This window comes from Panthera tigris, chromosome E2, assembly GCF_018350195.1.
Source record: "Panthera tigris isolate Pti1 chromosome E2, P.tigris_Pti1_mat1.1, whole genome shotgun sequence".
In the NCBI taxonomy this organism is placed as follows: domain Eukaryota; kingdom Metazoa; phylum Chordata; class Mammalia; order Carnivora; family Felidae; genus Panthera; species Panthera tigris.
Genome location: NC_056674.1, coordinates 27,297,235 through 27,313,432, shown reverse-complemented (window position 1 = coordinate 27,313,432; position 16,198 = coordinate 27,297,235). Strand labels below are relative to the sequence as shown.

At 48.0% G+C, this 16,198-nt stretch overlaps 1 protein-coding gene across 3 annotated transcripts; it reads right to left on the bottom strand.

Moving 5' to 3' along the window:
* Positions 1-531: 531 nt before the first annotated feature.
* On the bottom strand, positions 532-16,106 carry CE2H16orf78 (chromosome E2 C16orf78 homolog). Of its 3 annotated transcripts, none has more exons than XR_006211918.1 (6): positions 15,817-16,105; positions 12,744-12,851; positions 12,082-12,196; positions 4,897-5,152; positions 2,558-2,767; positions 532-1,187 (listed from the first exon to the last, which is right to left on the bottom strand). XR_006211918.1 is itself a non-coding variant. In XM_042969561.1 (6 exons), exons 1-6 carry the CDS (start codon positions 15,964-15,966, stop codon positions 1,128-1,130), a joined length of 804 nt encoding a protein of 267 aa, XP_042825495.1. In that variant the 5' UTR covers positions 15,967-16,106; the 3' UTR covers positions 532-1,127. The 3 variants fall into 3 exon arrangements, 2 of the variants coding, with proteins under 2 accessions (XP_042825495.1, XP_007096758.2); XM_042969561.1 differs by having other exon boundaries at positions 2,653-2,767; positions 15,817-16,106; XM_007096696.3 differs by lacking the exon at positions 532-1,187 and having other exon boundaries at positions 2,471-2,767.
* Between the last annotated feature and the right edge of the window lie 92 nt (positions 16,107-16,198).

Genomic DNA, 16,198 nt, shown 5'->3' with positions numbered 1-16,198 from the left:
GCATGGCTGGGCTTTGCCACCCTCTCTGAGCTCAGGCTGCAGTCACCTGGGGTTCTGCTGCCCCTCACCTGGGCTTGACGGCTCTCCCCGCAGACGCCCCACTCTGTGGGTGCAGGTCTTCTGCTGTGGTGGAGCTCCACCTGGTGGCGCTGAGAGGGAACTACCGCTGTGGATGGGAGGGGGAGCGCGAGGGGGACGCGGGGGACTCTGAACCACCTCAGTTTTGAGGCTCCTGTTGTTTTTTAAAAGTAATTTTTCTAATTTTATTTTTGTATCGAGACATGATTAACACATCACATATTAGTTTCTGGTGCTTTTCTTGTGAGAATTTTCAAGATCCAAACATACAGCAACCCCCAAATATACAGCACTCCATTATTAACCAAAGTCACCAAGATGTACACCACATCCCCAGGACTGGAAGCCTCTATCCCCTGGTCACCTTAGCCTCTCAGGTGGAGGGGACCCAAACTGCTTCGCTTTTGAGGCTGTTATTGTTTTTAGCAAACAAAACCAGAACTCTTGTTCGTATACTTTTAAAAATGTACTTTAATTAAAGTACGTATACCTGCCTAAAAGGCAGCACTCCGAAGTGTACAGTGAATGGACCCCCGTGTGACCAGCACGGCAGATGCGGCTCCAGGCACTACACACCCTCCTCCAGGGGCCGCCGCTATCCTGGCTTCTACTACGGTAGATTCGTCTTGCCTGGCGTGGGGTGGGGGTGGGGGGTGCTGTTGTATACGGGGAATCATACAGCTGTCCTCCTTTCTGTGTCTTGCTACTTTTGCGTGATATTGCGTGCTTCGTTCATCCGTATTTGCTCATTCTCGTTTCTATGCAGTATTCCATTGTATGAATACACTGCTAGTTAATCTTTCTACTGCTGAGGGATGTTTGGGTTGAATCCAGTATTTGTCTGCATTGAATAAAGCCACTGCGAACGTTCTAGGACAGTCTTTTGGTGCACATAGCTGTACAATCCTGTGAAGTACGTATCTAGGAATGAATACTGGACCACAGCATCAGTGTGTAAACAAATTTTGTAGATGTTGCCAGTTTTCCAAAGCGATTGTACCCATCCCAATGGCGTTCTCTTTGCTCTACACTTTCCACTATAATTGGGATCATCCATTCTGGTGGTGTTGGTGGTATTGCCTTGTATTTTTCATTTGCATTCCTGAAAACTAATACAATTTCTTATGTTTATCGGTCACTCAGCTAACACTTTTGCAAGGTGCCTACATAAGACTTTCGCCCATTTTTTGATCGAGTTGCCTGCCTTCTTCACATTGACTTATCAGAGTTAAAATACGGGCTCATCTGAGTGTGAGCCCTCTGTCAGATCTGTATTTTCCCACATGGGTCACCTGCCTTCTCACTCTCTCACTGATGTCCTGATGAGTGGAAGTTCTACTTTCAATATGATATAATTTATTAATATTTTATTTTCTTACTGAGGCTTTTTGTGTTTATTTTATTTTATTTTATTTGCCTATCCCAAGGTTATGGAGATTGTCTTCTATGTTTCTTCTAAAAGCTTTCACAATCTGCATCCATCTGGAACCTATTTTTGCATTTGGTGAGAGGCGGAGGGTTGATTTTTTTTTCCATATGGACATTTAATTGACCAGCCTGATTTATTGAAAAGATTGTCTTTTCGCCACTGCACCACAGTGTCACCTTTGCCATAAACCAGGGGGCTGTACCTGTGTGACTCTGTTGCTGGTGTGTGTGTGTTTCTGTATCTGGTGATAACTGTTAAAAAGGTAATGGCGAGGCCACTTCAGTTTATAAAATACACTGTGCTACAGATGGCACTCTCTGCCAATGGACCCTGGTTTGGGGCTGCTGATAAATGTTCTTTTCTCAATGTTGTCTGTGAATCTTGGGGCTCACTGTAGCTCATTTGGTTAGAATGTCAAGAAGCTGAACTGGAGACTCCCTGTGCCTGTGGAGTTCCCAGAGAAAAGCACTGTGGACCCCAGAAGAGCACCCAGGTGGCCATAGCAGCTGTGGGGTGGGGTGAGGCCTCTCCTCTGCATTCATTTACCCCTCTCTTTTCCAGTCCCTGTTGAACCCCAGGGGAAGCTTGCAACCTCTGTTGGAGCACCTGGGGTCTGAGAGGTGAGGGTCCCAGGGTAGCCCCTGTCTTGAGGGTCTGGGAGCACCAAGCAGTCCCTTGAAGATGTAGCATTCAGCTCCCCACAGAATGAAGTTCCACAAGGGCAGGGGTTGGGGGGTGGTGTATAAGACCTGTGATGTGTGTGTGTCCCCAACCAGCCCCTCAGCCCTTTGTCCCTCCTGATGTCCCTCTGGGGACTCTGGGTCTCCAGTTCTCACTTTTTCCAAGACTCCTTTTCTAACAAGCCCTTTCCAAAGAGTTTTCTTTTGGTGGGGAGAAAATCCACAGTCTCTCCCAAATCAGTTTTGATTTGGGTCAAGGACAAATGCTACATCAGTACAATGATTCATGCAGTCTGGCCTTGTTTTCTGATCACTACTGTCTAAAAGAGATGCACCAGGTCTGATGGCATGGGGTACCAGAAGATGTCACCTGGGGGGTGGGCAGGGATCCAACAGCAGAGGGAGCTTGCAGTGGCCTGGGGGAGGAGCTGCCTAAAGGGCCACGCTGGGGATTTGCACGAACACCTTTTTAGCGTCTATCTCCCCTTCGACCATGTGGGGGTGGATGTCCACGTTCATGCCTGCATCCTTGCACAGCTTGAGCAAGGTTCGAATGTTGTTCTTGGACAACCTCAGATATCTGTGAGAGACAAGGGCCAAAGAGGTCAGTTGAGGGTGGAGTCACTCTAGCTTCAAACTTTATTGACAAGAGCTTAGATTTAGGCAGCGTGGGATCTCTAAAGGGAATGGGCTCTGTGGACATTCTGGAGCTGACAGAGGTCTTATGAGAGAGTGGGACACCCCACAGAACTGATGGGAGTTTTTATTCGTATAACTCTTGGAAAGTAATTTGGCAACATAGATGCCAAGCTCCGCCCCTGTCCCCCCAAGTCCCTCCCTGCCAACAGTTCATGATCTTTGACTCAGGAACTCCATCCACTCAGGCCTTCAATGAATCCCAAGAAGAGAAGCCAAGGGGGATAAAAAGCTATATAAATCAAAGTGTTCACTCTGGGGTTAGCAACAACAGGAAAAGAAGAAATTCCATCAGCAGAGGAATGGTTAAGCAAATAACAGAATATCCATTTCAAGGACTCTTCTGCCAAAGCTAACATGCCATTAGGAAAGCAGGTGCAATATGGTGGTCATGATACATTATGCCACGTGGGGAGAGATCCAATTGTCAGGGGTTCCATCACTGCCAGGTGTGCATAACCTCAGTGATGCCAAAGCCTGGGCCAAATACAGAACGGTGGCAATAAAAGCTGAGTAAAATTGTGGGAAAGGGGAGTATTTTCTTATAATATCATTCAAACAATTTAAAAGTCTGGCCATTGATTTAAAATCTTAGCTAAAGCTCCACAATTCTAACTTACACTGGAGAGTGGAATTGGTCCCATCTATGCTGTGTGGTCTAGAGAGTATCTCTATTGTCATATCCTGAGAGCTCTGTATTCTACCAGCAATCTTGACCTTGTTCCCAGCTTTAGTAAAGGAGGTAGTCCCCCTACTCAGGCCACCTGCTGGTTTCCTTGCTACAGTTGATGGGGGAAGAGCTGGATATTGATATAACCATTGGGAATGGTCTCCCTCTCCTTCAAGATCTGCCCAGAGCTTACCTGGTCTTATCGCCACCTTAGATCCCACTCTCCAGCCCCATGTCGGGACTACTTTTCCATGACAGCACCAGTCAGGGTCTGCCCCTTCCGTCTGTGACCAGCACAGCTCTGGAAGATCTCACACAAATGTACATGTGAGCACTCACTAAGATCTCGTTATGGACAGTTTCATCTTTTTCTTGGATGGCTTGTTGGATGCCATCTCTCCAAATATTCTCTCTCCCTCCTTGGAGGGTAGGGGCCCTGTCCAAATCTCTTTTCTGCCCAGTATTGAGCCCAGGTAGCTGTCTGTTGGCCAGAGTCCACTAAAATCACCCTGTCAGACTGAAAGCCATAGCCAAAGTCACCCATCCGTGGAGAGGTCAAGCTAGAAGCCCCCTTCAGTGGGGGAGGCTGCCATTCTACCCATCCATCTCTCAGCCAGTCAGTGAGCAGAGCAGGACTTTGGAATGGGGTCACTGCGTGCCAGGCATCTGAGGCCAATCTTAACTCTACAGATGAGTTCACTGCTGTTCAGTCTACAGGACATCCACATTATTCTGTCGTCCGTTTCCCCTACTGAAGTTTCTGAATCTTATCAGTTACATCTTTACAGGAAAGGGCTTGGGAGGGGCGCTTGAATCTGGGGGCGGAAACCAGCAGGTCCTGATAAATGTGACAAAGAACAAGTGAGAAAGAAGACCTTTAGTGAGAACAGTAAACAGCAAATGGCTCACACTCTATTCATAGTACCTTCTGGAGTCTAAAACCCCAAACATACAGTAGGTAGCCAGCTGAGGAGGGAGGGTGGCTCCTATCACCAGCAACGTGACACTGCCGTGTGAAGGCCCTCAGAGGGATTTCCTGTTCAAACCAGGCCACAGACAACTCATTCTTTCATTGTGGATAATTCATGGTTTGTACTGTGAAACGTACAGAAATACTGGAGGGGTGGTGAAGGTGTCCAGAGGCATGGCATCAAAATGGCAGCACCTAAATGTTGCGCCTCATCCAAGAGCTGGTACCCCAGCAGCTGGGGCTGCTGGAAACCCAGCGGCTTCGGCCCTGGGTCAGCCCTTCAGGTCACAAAGACGGAGCCCCGTCCTGCCACCGCCGCCCTCCCCTCCCCCGGGCTTAGCCCCGGTGTCTGAACCAGACTGTGGAGACTCACCGGCAGCTCAGCACCTCCTCCGGCTTCAGCATTCTCACCGTCTCCACCTTGGGCTCGGCGCCCTTCTCCATGAGGCTCTTCAGCTTGCGCTCGTAGGAGACCTCGGGCATCCTGCCTACCACCCAGTCTCTCAAGAGCGTCGACCTCCGAGTGCTAAAGAGAGGGTCCTGGAGCATGGGGTCGATGATGCTTTGTCGATGGTATGGCATGGACCGTTGAGTGGACTCCAGGACGATGGCATCCTTGATGTCTAGTTCTGAAATTGGACAGATGGCACAGCAGGGAGTTAGAGCCTGGTAGAGGTGAGAGGCAGGGCAGACAGGAAGGGGTGAGGCTGGCGAGTCTGCACGGGCTTCAAACGATTGCCTGTTGTGAGATACGAGGTCACTTCAAGGTTTGCAGTCTCTTCTTGGCATTGGCTGAATTCTCACTTGTCTTTTCCTCCCTCCTTTCTCCCTGCCTCCCCCAGCTCCCTCCCCTTCCCTCTTGTCTTTAGTCCCCCTCTAGACCTTCTCTTCTTTCCCTCCTCACCTACAGGGAACCTTAGCCTAGAGGAGGTAGGGGAAGCTATCTGAAATCAACTCTGACATGGTTTTTAAAGGAAAAACAGATTATTAGATGAAAAGGGGAGAAAAATATTGCAGGCAGGAGGCACAGCATGTGCAGCAGGAGGAACAGCATGTGCGAGCCGGAGGAACAGCATGTGCAGGTATGAGAAATGGCATGTGCAGGCAGAAGGAACAGCATGTGCATCAGGAGGAACAGCATGTGCGAGCAGGAGGAACAACATGTGTGGCAGGAGGAATAGCATGTGCAGCAGGAGGAACAGCATGTGCGAGCAGGAGGAACAACATGTGTGGAAGGAGGAACAGCATGCACAAAGAACAAATGTATGAAATTAAATGGTGAGTGTCAGATGTTACCCAAATATGTGGTTTGGACTGAATTTAAATACTGTGGGGGCGAGTGTTTGGAGAATTTAATTTTTTTTCTTCTTGCTAAATTTACCACTCAGTATTTTGTAGCTTTTTTTTTTTTTTTACTAATGAGAAGGGAATATATTCTCCCCATTTCCATTTCTGACTGGTATGACTAGTATAGAGAAAAGACTATTGCTTCACAATGTATTTTTTCTAGTCCAGTAACAACAAAACTACATTCTATTCTTTCTTTACTAGAATTTCTTGAGTTTTAGAGGTACGTAATCATACCAGGGGAACAATGAAAATAGCTTCCTTGTAACATTTAGAAAATGTATATACTCTTCTTGACATATTGCATTTGACAGATGTTCTAACACAATGTCAATAATGATGAGAGCAGTCATGCCTCATTTTGTTCCTGCTTTTAATTAAAATAATTAGCACTTTGTCATGTAGAATGATACTTGCCACTATTTTTGATATGCTTTATAATATTTATCAGCTTAATAATTCTTAGGTTACACAGAGTTTTTATTATTGCTTGACTCTACTTACTGCTTTTCTGTCACTTACTGACATGCTCCTATGGTTTTTCCTTTATTTTACTAATGGAATAAATTATGTTCTTAGATATTCTGATATTGATAATCTAACCTTTCCTAACCACTACAAGAAATTCCACTTGGTCATGGTTGTGTTATTAATTTCACACATTGAAATAGTTGATCTATTTTCATACAGTTGGCATATTGCTAAAATTTTTAAATTTTTTGCATCTATATTACTTCTTTGCAAATATTTTAATATTGTGGTTATGGTGACTTGTGGGATTAATGCAGGAATATCTGTATGTTATATGGTCCAGAATAGTTGAAGTGATATTGAGATCATTTGTTCTTGAAAAGGTTAGATAGAACCAAATGTGAAGCCTTTTGTCCTGGTGACTTTTTCAGTGGGAAAGTGTCAACCACCTTTCAATTTTTACTTCAGAAATTGCTCTCCTCAATGTTTCTTTATTATATCAATTTAAAAAATTTTAATGCTTATTATTTATTTTTTAGAGAGAGAGAGAGAAAGAACATGAGTTGGGGAGGGGCAGAGAGAAACGGAGACACAGAATCCAAAGCAGGCTCCAGGCTCTGAGCTGTCAGCACAGAGCCCGATGCCGGGCTCGAACTCACAGACTGTGAGATCATGACCTGAGCCGAAGTCAGACACTCAGCTGACTGAGCCACCCAGGCGCCTATGATATCAATTTTAATAATTTAAAGTACGAGAGGAAATGATCTATTTCTTCTAGGTTTTCAAATGTATCAGAGAGAGGTGTATATAGTGTTCTATTACAGCTCAGTTCATGTATTTCTCATCTTTGCTTATACATTCTCTCCATACAAAATCTTCGACATTTTTGCTCTTTTTTTTTTTAAGTTTATTTATTTATTTGAAGAGAGAGTGAGTGTGTGCATACAAGCGGGGAAGGGCCAGAGCGAGGGAGAGAGAGAGAGTCCCAAGCAGACTCCGTGCTCAGTGCAAAGCCTGATGGGGAGCTCGATCTTACCGATTGCGAGATCATGACCTGAACAGAAACCAAGAGTAGTCGGACGCTTACCTGACTGAGCCACTCAGGCACCCCTACTCTTTTTAACGATGGTCACGAAAAGTTCATACTACTCGTCATTTGCTTTTTCAAAAAATTAGCTTTGGCGGGGGGGGGGGGGGGCGGGCGGGGCGCCTGGGTGGCTCAGTCAGTTAAGCGTCCGATGTCAGCTTGGGCCATGATCTCAAGGATCCTGGGTTCGAGCCCCGCCTCGGGCTCTGTGCTGACAGTGCAGAACTTGGAGCCTGCTTCAGATTCTGTGTCTCCCACTCTCTCTGCCCCTCCTTTGCCACCCCCTCAAAATGAATAAACATTATAAATTTTTTTTTTTTTAACTAGCTTTGGATTGATCCTTTTAACTATTTTTTAGCTTGGGTTTCATTAATCTCAGCTGGTATTTATTTAATGTATTAAAGCTCTCTTTTTCACATAAATTATTTCTTCTATCTTCTTGTAAATAATGGATTGCTACAAGTATTAGTTTTTTTCTTACTTTTTTTTGTGTTATAAAGGTAAGAATTATTAGTTTTAGTTTTTATAATAAATTTTCTTCTGAGGCTAGATTCCGCCTTTGTTCCCATAGGTTTTCGTAAGAAACGGGCTTATTTTCATGAGTTTTTATCCCCCCTCTGATACAGGGTATTTTAGGAGTGTATTTGTTCATTTATGACTGCTGAGTTGGGAGTATCTTTTAATTTAAATGTTATTTCTAATTATTGCTTTAGGATAATGCCATGGCCCTAGGATCTTTACTTTGTGAATGTTAACGTTTTCTTTGAGGTGAAAATGCAGATGAGTTTTGTAGATATTTTTTAGCCACATAAAAACGCATTCTCTGTTCAAATATAAAGTTAAGTCTGTTTGATCTGTTTGATTCAAAAAGAAGCATATAAAGAAATCAAAGAGGCATATTAGAATCTCCCACTATACTTGTATTTTTGTTAGATTCTCTTTGTGGTTCTCAATAACTATGTATTCAGCTACTATATTTTTTGGTGTGTGTAGGTTTAGGTTTATTACTTATTCTCTTTAACATTTAAAAATATCCCTCTTTTACCTGACATGTTTCTTTTTAGCCTTAATTCCAACCTCATTTGTTTGTCTTTCTTGTTATCTCTTGGCTTATTCTTTTGTTGTCTTTCCATATTAAACCCAGTTTTAAGTGTATCTAGATTCTGATCTGTAAACCAGTTATTTGCTAGTTTGGGGTCTTTGCTCTCACCTAGGGCATTTTCTTTTTTCCTTTGTAAGTAGATTGTTCTCCTTGTAAGCTTGCAAGATTTCATCAAGAAAGTTTGGGAATTTTACCGGGCTATGTCTAGGGGGAATGAGTCTAGACCTCCAACAGTTATATAAATTCAGGGACAGCCGCCTGTCCCTTTTCTAGTTTAGCCGGCTCAGACTTTGCCAAGATTTACTTTGGAAATGGGCTCCAATTTCTTTCCCAGGGTCTTTTATGGGACCATAGCCAGAATGACCTTTTACAAATTCAAAACCAACTTAGTGGCCCTCCACGTGGGCCAAGGGGTTGGTGAGAAAGGGGAAACAGAAGAGAGTGTTTTCAGGGAGTTCAAGTGTGGGGAGAAGAGAGTGGCCCGTGGCCCATAGCAGCAGCGTGGCAGCAGGCCGGTGCCTCCTGGGTGCGACAGCGTGGTGGTCATTGGTGGGATGGAGGTGGCATTTCAGCTGTTAGGAGGAGTGAATGGGAGCTTTTGTGAAATTGAGGCGGACAAAGATGAAGTGGTCTGCGTTAAAAGCACAGTGCTCCCTGTGGGGGTCATCACTGATGTTTTCTATTGGCTGTGGGGTTCTGGAGCTGGAGGCAGGTCTGTGTCACTCATTCAGAACACATGGTGTGTTGGGGAGCCTGGGTGCCTCAGTCGGTTGGGCATCCGACTTCAGCTCAGGTCATGATCTCGTGGTCCGTGAGTTCGAGCCCCGCGTCGGGCTCTGTGCTGACAGCCCGGAGCCTGGAGCCTGTTTCAGATTCTGTGTCTCCCTCTTTCTGACCCTCCCCTGTTCATGCTCTGTCTCTCTGTCTCAAAAATAAATAAACGTAAAAAAAAAAAAAAAAAGAACACACTGTGTGTCACAGATTTTGATTTTGTGGCCACCATACACTAAAAACGTGGATGAGTGGGAGTTGTTGTATCTGTACAGATAGAGTGGTCACATTCTAGTTCTGGAGGTGGTGGGGATCATCTGATGGCCATTCCCCACAGACTCTTGCTCAGCAGATCACACAGAAATGTGGCAACAAGAGTGCAAAGGCCTCACTCTGCAGATAGGGAACCCGGGACACCCGGGGGATCTGGCTCTTGACAAGGACACCAATGATCCAGGTGCTGAGTGGGGCCAGGGGAGGCCAGGACCAGGAGTCCTGGTCCTTACCTCATCTATATTTTTCTCCACTTGGACTCCTGGCATAGCCCATAACTGGCTCCACCTCTTTCCTAGGGGCTGCTTTGTCTTGAACTTGACTCCAAAAGCAGATCCTGCCCATTCATTTCAGGCCTCTTGCTAGCCTTCTCTGGAAGCTCCCCTTGCTGTGCTCAGGCTCAGTCCTGATTCAGTGCCTGGGTGCCACATCTGGATGCCAAGGTGGTTCCTGGGTGCCTCTGAGCACCTGCTGCCCCCCAGTGGCCACTTGTTGTATTGCATCAGGTGGGAGAAAAATGTCCCCCGTTGAAGTGGGTGGATTTTGTCTTGCTGGGGCGGGAGTACTGCAAAGAACCAAAGAACTGCTTGCATTTTTGTGCAGTGTTATGAAACGGATTATTTTATTAGCTGGTAGTGATTTTCTCTTAAGGAAGGAACTGCCTTTGTTTAGGAAATTATCTTGATAGACTCCTTTTGAGTGTGGAATAAGACAGTGAAACAAAGGAAATTAAGTGATCCTTCCAGGTAAAAAGCCAATGGGAATTGTGGGGTGAGGAAAGCAGAGGATGGAGGAGAGGGAGAGGAAAAACAGAGGAAGAGAGGGGAGCTAGGAAGGCCCAGGAGTAGAGTGAGGACAGCAAAGTGCCCGGGGCAAGGGTGCAATTCAAGGAGGTGTTCAGTCTCAGGCTCCCGCAAGTGTAGAGTCAATACCAGAGAGTGAGTGCCTCCTTAAATCTTGTATCTGGGGGCCAGACTTGGGCTCACTTTAGCTCCAGTGCTGGGGTGAGTGGAACAGCTGGGAAAAGTAGGGAAAGGTAGCCAGGGGACATCTCCTGGTGGCTGGGGACAAAGGACTTGGACGAACCCTTAAGAGGGTTTTGTAATCAACTTCCGTTTTGTTTTCTGTAGAATTCTGCCATGAAATTCTTTTCCTTTGTTGCCCTAAACTTCAGTAAAGTCTGTTTACACACAAAGGCTTCCTGTGAGAGGTTTTGGGGGAAATGAAGGACACGGGGCTGTGTCTGCTCTGGCAAGGGGCAGGGAAAAGGGAACAACCACTGGAATGGAGATCTGCAGATGCTCAGGGGCTCAGCGGGAGCCAGACTTGACTCTGGGAGTCACAGAAAACTCTAGGGCCTTTGCCAATCTAGTTGCAAAGATGGCACACAGAGTTCCTGTACACTCTTGCTCAGTTTCTCCTCATGTTAACATCTCACACCAGCAGGGAATATTTGTCAAAAGATAATTAACAAGTTAACCTTGGCACATAACAGCTTCTTTGGATTTCACCAGTTTTTCCACCAAAGTGTTGTTCTAGAATTCAGTCCAGGATTCTGCACGGCATCTAGAGCCAATCATATTGAAACCTGACAGGCAAGTGAGCGCAGTTGGGTTGCGACAGCTTTGGTGTATTCAATGAAAAGGAAAAGAGGGCATTTTGCTGGGCACGATGGGAGTAATTTTGGACGGGAGGCCTGCCAGCCCCTACTCAAAAGCTTTCGGCCACTCCTCCCACTTCTTTTGCCAGACACCTCCTCTCCAAGAAGCCAGGCACAATAAATGCAACTGTTTTTCCAACACCGTGGTACAGCCCACCTGAGAATTTTAGCATTTTTTTTCCTTAGAAATCGCTGCCGCCACCATTTATTGACCACCTACTATGTATCAGGCTACATGTTTTATATGCCTCATCTCACTAAAACTCTATTGTGAGGCAAGTCATGTTACTGTTGCACATTCTAGATATGAAAACTGGCCCCTGCAGATGGAGAGACTCACCCCGGATTATACAACTCCAAGTTCACTACAGAGCTGTTAGAACCCAGGGAGCCTTGGAAACTGAGGATCTGGCATTACCTAAGCCGACTTCTTCCTGGGTTTGAGCGACACCTGGCGGGTTTTGGGCCAGCAGAAGTGGTGCCTCATATGTCACACTGACATTGTCACAGTACCTAAACCAGTGAGATAATCTGGAGTTCACGAGGTTACCATCATCATACTGGCTTTTAGGAACCTGGGGTACACTCTGCTGGCACCCTGAGAAGAGAACCCCCAGGGGTGGGCAGAGCCTGGACATCCACTCGCTTGCCGTCCAGGTCGCACCTTTTGTGGTGTGATCCCTAAAGAGCCACGTGGGGCTCCACAACGGTCCAGGGCTGCTGGGCTGGCATGGAACCTGCTGCTTTGACAACAGTGTGGGCTTCCTGTAACTCTGAGAGGTGGGCAATTATGACGGACGACTCTGGCATCCCATCTTCCCGTCTTAGGGTAGGATGCTCCCCTTACCAGGTTTCTTGGGGTTGTCCCTGGAGTAGCTGCCAGGAAACAGGCTGAGGCGTTTTCCCTTTAGCTTTTGGTACATGACATGGTCCTTGTCCTTCTTGATGCCTTGCTCGGGGGTCTTGGAGGGGAGCGGGAGACAAGTCACTCCACAAGGAACAGGGCTTGGCGTGGCCTCCTCCACCCTCAAAATGAGTGATTTCAGGGGTTCGCAGAAAGGTAGGCAAAGGGGCCAAAGGAGAGACTGCTCTGGGCCTGAGGCAGGTGAAGGGGCTGGGGTGGTAAGTTGGCACCTGCTCACCCACACGTGACTTTTGGTCCCTGCTACCTCAGAGGGAGTCCATAAGGGGTCACAGAAGCCACAGCCGTCGGGGACGGGGGGCACTTAAGCCTGGCTGTTCTCATCTCTCAGCCTCTCAGATGGCATTCCTGAATGGTCTGGGGACGGCAGTGAGAGGAAGGCACCTGGCAAGAATGACCCTCTACCACAGGAGTACCAGCATCTATGGGGCTGGTGGGGTCTGGAGGGGGGAGGGGGGAGGGGATTCATTTGTGTGTTAGTGTGGAGCAGGGGTGAATTTTAGAACCTTAAACTGAAAAAAAATGTAGCCAGGTACTGTGCAGGGGTGGAGCGCGTACCCCTTCTCAACCCGGGGAACCCGTGTTACCTTCTCAGAGAAGGCTGCCTGGTGGTTCCCTTTCTGCTTTTTGGGGATGCTTCGGCCTTTCTTTTCTTCCTTCCCAGTTGTTTTAGGGGGTACCGCCCAGTTGGGTTTCTGTTTTTGAAAAGACAGACAGGATTGCACTGTGGCTGCCCCCACAGAGGGGTGGCTCTGTGGAGAGCGGGCTGCACCCTCCCCACTTCTAGATTTGGCTGGCTCCCACTCTGCCACTTCTGTCCCTCCCCCCCCCGGATCCCCCCACAATTGTCCTTCTGCCTCCAGACACGCCCTGCTGTCCACGACACTCTGCTCCTAGAGAATGACCTAACTCCCAGATCTGGCTGTCCCCCCCACCTCAGAACCCATCACTAGCTCCCTCTTACCCTCTACACAACGGCCCCTCTCTCCAGCCTAGTAGGAATTCCTCCTGGCCCCCAAATGACCTGTGTAGTTGTGACTTTCCTGCCATGGCCTCCAGTCTGAAGCCACAGGAAGGCCTTCTTGTCTTGGAGTCCAGCCAGAACATGCCCTCTGTCCGCAGATCTCCCTTCTGTCCCAACCCCTCCCCATTCCGTCATATGACTTCATCCCGCCTTTCTCCTTCCCTGGGCGCTCCTCTTGGTGGCTGTGGACTTCCTTGTGCGCATGCCTAGGCTCCTACCCCCACTGGGGCTTTGGGGAGGACACGACAGGGAGCTCTGGGGTCCAGTGGGGAGGGCCCCACAGAGGGGCATCCAGGCCAGCCTACAAGGAGTAGGGGTGCTGGAGCCCCTCAAGGAAAGCTGAATTGGCTGGGTCTGCACCTGCAGTGTGCTGCTTGTGGTTGTGGGGACACGGTGGCTGGGGCTGGCTTCCAGGTCAGACGCCCATGGGAATCCTGCTCTATTGCTGGGGGCTGAGCAATCTGGGGCAAGCGACTGCTCTCTTGGCAGCTTGGTTTCCTTATCTGAAGATGGAAGCAGTAGTAGGATTTATCTCCTAGGGTTATTTTGAGAACTTAATGAATGACTGTGTGGTGCCAGGGGAAGGGAGAGGAGGCCACAGACAGCCCCCCTCCAACTGCCTTTACTAAAGCCCCCCCGCCCCGGACCCTCAATCTGTGCTGTCTGGGACCTGCCACGGAAGCATCGCTTTCTCAGGAGCTTCTTCAAAATCCGCGTGCCTCTGGGAAGGATAAGAATGCTTGAAGATTTCAGTGTATTTTCAATTTAAATTTGTTCCCTCCCTGAGTCCAAAATTATTTCCAGTAAAAAGCCACATAAAAGGTAAAGCTGCGAAAACACTGGAATATACTCTTCATGAGAAGGGACACATGTTGATCACAGAAGTGAATATAAATCTCTGTGATTGATACTGAGTTCTGAGCGGCCCAGCAGTCAAAAAGGGGGGCCAGGAGGGTAGACAATCCATAAATCTTTAGCACCTTAATGTAAAATATGTTTCTCAGACGTGTTTTAGTATGTCTGGTGGAACTAGCACTCCGGATCTTTCTGCATATGAATGAGGAGCAAGCACATACCCGGACGAGAACTTTTTGGAAAGGCAGGGGCCGCTAGAGAAGCTGAAGCAGAGAAGTGGAGGTGGTTATGGGGAGTTGACCTGACAAAGCCCCTGAGAGTGAGAACTGGATTAATCTGAGTTTGAGCCCTGGCTTGACCCTTCATTAATTCTGTGAGCTCAAGCAAATTGCTTCCTTGCACCTCACTCAGCTTCCTTATTACGTCACTTCCGCTGAGAGGTAAGAATGGTGCCCACCGTGTGGCCCTGCTGGGGGCAGTGCAAGGCTAAGCACAGGGCCTGGCACACAGTAAATGCTTAATAAGCATTAGCATCATCCTACGTAATGCCATTTTCCACCCGTTTTTCTCTGGGGGCCGGAGAATTCAAGATCACGGGGTGTCCTCTACAGAGGAGACCACTTTCTAAGGACATGGCTTGATTTTCCATAGATGGTGGGCCTGGGGGGAAACTGAGGCAAAACTGGTTGCCATAGTTCCTGGAGAGAGAGGGAGTGTGGTGCTAGTGGTGCTACAGGCTGAATGGTGTCTCCCCTCCCCTCCCCCAATTCATATGTTGAAATTCTGACTCCCGGTGTGATGGGGGTGTTAGGAGGTGAGGCTTTTGGGAGGTGATTGGGTCATGAGGGTGCAGCCTCCACAAGTGGGATTAGTGCCCTTATAAAAGAGACCCCAGAGAGCTCTCCCATCTCTTCCTTCCTGTGAGGACACAGCGAGAAGGTGGCCATCTATGAAGCAGAAAGCGGGTCCTCATCAGACACTGAATCTGCAGGCACCTTGATCTTGGACGTCCCAGACTGTCAAACTGGGAGACACTAATTTCTGTTGTTTATAAGCCGAGTCTATGGTATTCTGTCACAGCAGCTGAAGAGGACCAAGATGGGTAGATTAGAACTCGTTGGGATACCGGGTAGAAAGGAGGAGGTATGTTAGCAGGAGTCCCAGTGGGATAACAGTGGAGACTGAATGCACTTTGACCCTGGAGCCATCATAAAGATGCAAGCTTCTGGGGACAGTGGGGAGGGCCCATTCTGCCACCCTGGAGATCTTAGAAGCTATTGTCCCTAAGCTCTTCTAGAACACTGACCAAGACAACCTTAACGCCCTCCTCACCCCGATGAAACTAGAGAGGTTCCTTCCTGGCTCTTGGGCCCAGGACCTCTCTTTCCTTTTCCTTCAGAAAACCAGCACTTGTAAATTCTTTTCCTGCCCCTTTGAGATGTAAATCTTCTTCTCCCAGCCTCTTGCCAGTTTCAGAATCCAGGAATATTTTTCTCAAGGACCTGGAAGCCATCCCTTTGAAATGAAATCATCTGGAAAGATAGCACCCCCTCCTCCGGGTCTCTGTGGGAGGGTGGGAGGCTAACTACCTGAGTGACAGTTGGCACAGCCGGCCTAACCACCTGGACAACCTCCCCTCTGCCCTGAGTGCTTCTCTATTAGTTGGCCCAGTGCTTAAAGCTCCTCCCACCTTTTGTTTCCTGGGAGGCTCAGTTCCACGTCTCCCTATTGTAATAGTGTTGAGTCCGGCTCCCCGGAGAGTCTTTCCGCCAAGTACACACCTGGAAAGTTTGCTTTTTCTTCCCCTGCCTGCGTTGCAGCCACTCCAGCACCCGCGTGAGGTCGGACATCCGCCTCTCCTCCGAGGTCCTCCACATGGACTTCCTCTCTGTGGGCATTGAATCCTTTAAGTACTCGGATGGCTCTGTCATTCTGAGGTCTTGGTTGTGCCTGGGGTGGGCAGATGGCACTGTCGCTTAGTTGAACCCCCCTGTCTCCGGTGGGGTTCTGGCCTGGTGGTGGAAAGGCCTCTCAGGTGGAAAGGTGTGGCCTTTCGGATGTGAACATAGGCCAGCAGCTGGGATATTGGCCTTCAAAGGTGGGAGGTCTAGGGGATGATTGTGAGGTCACTGTTAGGCTGGCCTGGGGGGTCAGGGTGGGGTG